The 4,356-nt window shown below is 33.4% G+C and overlaps 1 protein-coding gene across 1 annotated transcript in view; it reads right to left on the reverse strand.

Moving 5' to 3' along the window:
* The window catches only part of LOC108358014 (uncharacterized), a 124,995-nt gene that overhangs the window by 22,151 nt on the left and 98,488 nt on the right, over positions 1-4,356 (reverse strand). Inside the window, exons 4-5 of the mRNA XM_017609131.1 lie at positions 1,649-1,820; positions 1,066-1,405 (exon numbers count right to left, since the gene is read on the reverse strand). Of these exons, the coding sequence (XP_017464620.1) occupies positions 1,066-1,405; positions 1,649-1,820 (512 nt within the window). The remainder of the gene's footprint in view (positions 1-1,065; positions 1,406-1,648; positions 1,821-4,356) is intronic.

Genomic DNA, 4,356 nt, shown 5'->3' on the forward strand with positions numbered 1-4,356 from the left:
CTTCCAACTAAGTAAAAGATAACTGTCAAATGCAAAACTGAGAGTGAGTGCAAAACTGTAACATCTGCCTTAATTTACATTTTTGTCTGCTGGGTTTTTATTGTTGTTGTATGGACTTCAAATCAANGACCAAATAACCTTCGATTGAAACTTAAAAATGTTTTTTATTGCATTCTGAAAGGCCTAAAATATTCCAATAGGAAACGGTCCGGTTTTCGTGCGATGCAGCAAAATCCTGCCACACTCGCACATGTATTTTGATCTAATTTGCCTTTCTCTTCTTTTATGATGCCTTTGCCCTCAATTTGGCAATTCTTCGCTTCGCTGTCTATTGATTGGCATTAAAGTTTAATACCTTAAGCGCTTCTGTAATAGGGGCTGCATCGCTACTTGCTGCTAAGTTCNTTTTCGTGCGGTTCCGCCTTTCCGCAGTAAATCTATTATTTACATTTATGGTTCCTGATTAACTATGTTATTTACTGGTGATCACTTCTTCAATAAATTACAATATAGAAAAAAGTCATCTGACTTCCAACTAAGTAAAAGATAACTGTCAAATGCAAAACTGAGAGTGAGTGCAAAACTGTAACATCTGCCTTAATTTACATTTTTGTCTGCTGGGTTTTTATTGTTGTTGTATGGACTTCAAATCAAATGAGAGAGGGAGTAGGGATGTACCAACAAGAATATACAACAAAAGGAGGAAAGTCGTTAGAACTTGGAAATATAGCGGTGGCTGAAACAAAAAGTGTTAAACCATGTTACAGTTTTGCTCGTCACTGTATGTACCTCATATATATAATACAATTTTCTGTTGGTAAATGGTTCTATTCATTTTTTGAATGAGTAGATGTTTTTCAATGTAGAATTAAAAATTTACGATCTATATCGATACTTTTGCAGCTCTATTTAACAGTGCTAATGATTCTCATATAATTTCGAAATCACGTGAAATACTCTTTCGCACAAAAACACCATTAACTTATATGATACTTACTCCTTTACAGTTGTGCCTATATGTATGTATGTAAGTTTTAATGATAACATAAAAAATGTCATAATTACGGTTTCATAATAATTCTCGATATGCAAACCATTGCGTCCATCCATTAGTTTGCATAATTTTTTGGTAACTGCCGACCTCGATGATTCCAACTCAGCCTTATCAATGTAGTCCGTTGCATAACAAAATATATTGCAATTATTAAACGAGGTGAAGCACAAAGGGAGTTGTGCCTGAATTTCGATTATTGAAATTTTACACAAGCACAACTTAAAATAATGACCGATCAGGTGATCAATATTCAGACGTCTGAAATTCGATGAAAATTTGGCATACCGGTTTCTTGTTTGGAACCAGAATTCAAGTCTAGTCACGAGCTCATCGGAACAAATGTCTACACAACTGTAATGCAATAAAGTTAAAATTTCTATAAATGGAACTTTAGTAATGGCGTTTTCTGTTCTCGAAAAAATGATACATTCTTATGTGGCAACATTATCAGAGTGCCACATTTTAGATAAAGAGCACGCAATATGCATGTGAAAATGCTGAGAAAAGAATATGAAAACTTGACAGCCCTGGCCCAGGGCAGACGTAATGCAACATTATTTCGAGAAAAGAAAACGCTATAAGTATTATAATTACCTTGAAGCTGAGATCAGTACTTCTGTGCACGCAAATGACAACGCTAGGTTCCCCTTTATGACAAAATATTGCATTTTAAGAAGCAAGGCTTGTGTGGAATCCAAAATTGTTAGGGTCGCATAAATGTTTATTACTTCGTCAAAATAATTTGTATCCACAAAAATGTTACCACCTTGAAAATAAGAGCAGTATTTTGTGTTCATTTATTTAGCATCCATCTAAAGTTCACCCCATCTTATATATTCTCAGGATATTTAATTCCAAATTTGATTATGCTGATTACAAAGTTAGCAGTAATATTATCGAGAACACATAGGAAATACATTATATTATTTATCGCGCATGTAATGCATTACTACTTTTCCGACTGGGTATGTATGTAAATTCATTTAATTTCATTCCGCCATATGTTCCAGCTAGGAGCAACACTTGACAAGTTTTGAGTCAACATACACATTGATGAGCATTTGAAAGAAGACCTTGAGTCTATCTTTATCGGACAAAAAAAAATAGCATACGTCGACAAAACATATTTTACCGTCAATGATAAAGGTTTTCAAAAACGAAACGGTTGCGGTTTGGTTTCATTCCTTGAAAACTACTCATTTTAAAATTTGGTTTTTTACAGCTGACTGCGATTTCAAAATCCCTTGAGTACCGCAAACCAAGTTTTTACATTCAAGCATTCTAACTAATACCCAGCATGTTAAATTGCGGTTAGAAGTGGCAATGCAAGCGCCTTTTCGACGCATTTGCTGTCGAAATGCTACTTTTCCCAAAAGTCATTTTTGCGGATTTGCAGAAATCCCTTTCGGACATAGAAATTGCAAAGTGTGTAAAATTATTATGTTGAATTAAATATCAAAACTTTTATCTTCCTGATATGAAGTATTTAAATGCTTAAATGCATTGACATTTAGTGGCTGATTTAGGCATATTTTAGCAATAGTGGGTATTCGGTTAGCATGACCCAACAGTTATGCGGTAACAAACATAAAAAAAAGATATTCCGACGAACTGACAACCTCCTCCCTTTTTAGAAGTCGGTTAAAAATGTCTGGAAATGGAGTTGAAAGTGGGAAAAACCGAGTGTTCTCTGTGTGCATACATATAGAAATGCACTGCATGTACCCTGCAGAAAATATGACTAGCTCAGAACTATAATTTTGCCGACAGTACTAGTTCTAGCTCAATACCCAAGCAATGCCACAGTTTTACACAGCGATGTCATTGGCGGTGGCAATTTTCGCCCAGTGTTGAACAGTTTTTTATAAGAAAGCTTTTAAGATTCGATTTTTGGATATTTTTTCTACTTTTTTTCTTTTCTTTTACAGATTCCATGTTTGTTACCTATTTTATAAAAATAGGTTCAGAGACAGTTCTAAAATATTTAGTTCGGAACTAGCGCTTTGCCAGACTGTCTCTAAATTTTTCTGTAGGGTACATACATACATATACATACATACATACATATATGTACATACATATGTATATGCTAAATTTAAGTATAAAAACAAATATAGTATTTACCCTGTCCGGAATCTCGTAGCCGACTACTAAAATAGCCAAATTTTGCCCGACTTATTACTGCCAACTTTTAATTTGTTTCAAAGTCATGCAGTGTTCAAAGAAACAAAATATGTATGTATGTATGTGTAAAATTTGTTTCACTCAACAAAAAAAACTTGTATTGAAAAAGGAAAAATAAAACCAGGGAACTCAATTACACTGTGGAACAAATTCAAGTTAGCAAAAGTTAGGTCGATTCTGAGAGTGAGTGGTGAAAATAGAGGCTAAATTAGAAGAGCCGTATCGCGGCGTTTGTTTATGTTAGTTCGAATTTTTTTTTAATCGACCTTCGAACTTTGCAGTCAAATGCCGATTTTCAGCATATTGTTTATATGGTTTTTTGGCTATAACTCGTCGACTAATTGATATTTTTTCAATCTGTTAAAGCCAAATTATTGCTAGAGACCTGTGCAACAATTAAAACTTAAAAAAAAATTTATTTAGCAAATTTTTGTAGTGCTTATAAAGCAAAGCTTTGGAATTTGTTTTTTCATGCTTTTTGAACATATTTTCCACAAAACTAAGTCTTTTTTGCTTTCTGTTTGATCTATAATATGCTTCTCAGTTTCTTCAATAAATTTCATTTGAAAAGAAAACAATCATAATATAAAACTTGCGTTTTCCAGCTTAATATTAATTTACTTCTCATTTCTTATGTACCAATTTTTTCAGTGTTGGTTTTGAAGAAACATTGAAAAAGAAATTATAAAACTATGGGAAAAAAATATAATTTTGAAATGATAGATATGAAAAGTTTTAAGTAAAAAAATTAAATAAATTAAATTAATGATTTGGCCAGTTGCCGTATAGCAGGCGGCTGTGGATCAACATCACTGCTCTCTCTACTGCAATGCTCTCTTATTGCAACGATATCGAAAAGTTAATGGAGACGATAGGGTTAACCTATAAAAAATATGATTGGCGTTTATTTATCGATAGTTCACTATCAGCTTAAAAGTTGTACTTTTGCACAAGACGAATAGAATGCCTTCTGTTCCAATTGCGTATAGCACTGACACTAGTGAAAATTTCGATAATTTGAAACACATTCTGGAAGTAGTCAAATATAACGAACACCAGTGGCGCATTTTCTGCGACCTCAAAATAGTTTCATTGATTACAGGCTTAACAGCATCTGG

The sequence above is a fragment of the Rhagoletis zephyria genome, unplaced genomic scaffold (genome assembly GCF_001687245.7).
Source record: "Rhagoletis zephyria isolate East Lansing unplaced genomic scaffold, Rhagoletis_zephyria_1.1 Rzeph_scaffold_00193, whole genome shotgun sequence".
NCBI lineage: Eukaryota > Metazoa > Arthropoda > Insecta > Diptera > Tephritidae > Rhagoletis > Rhagoletis zephyria.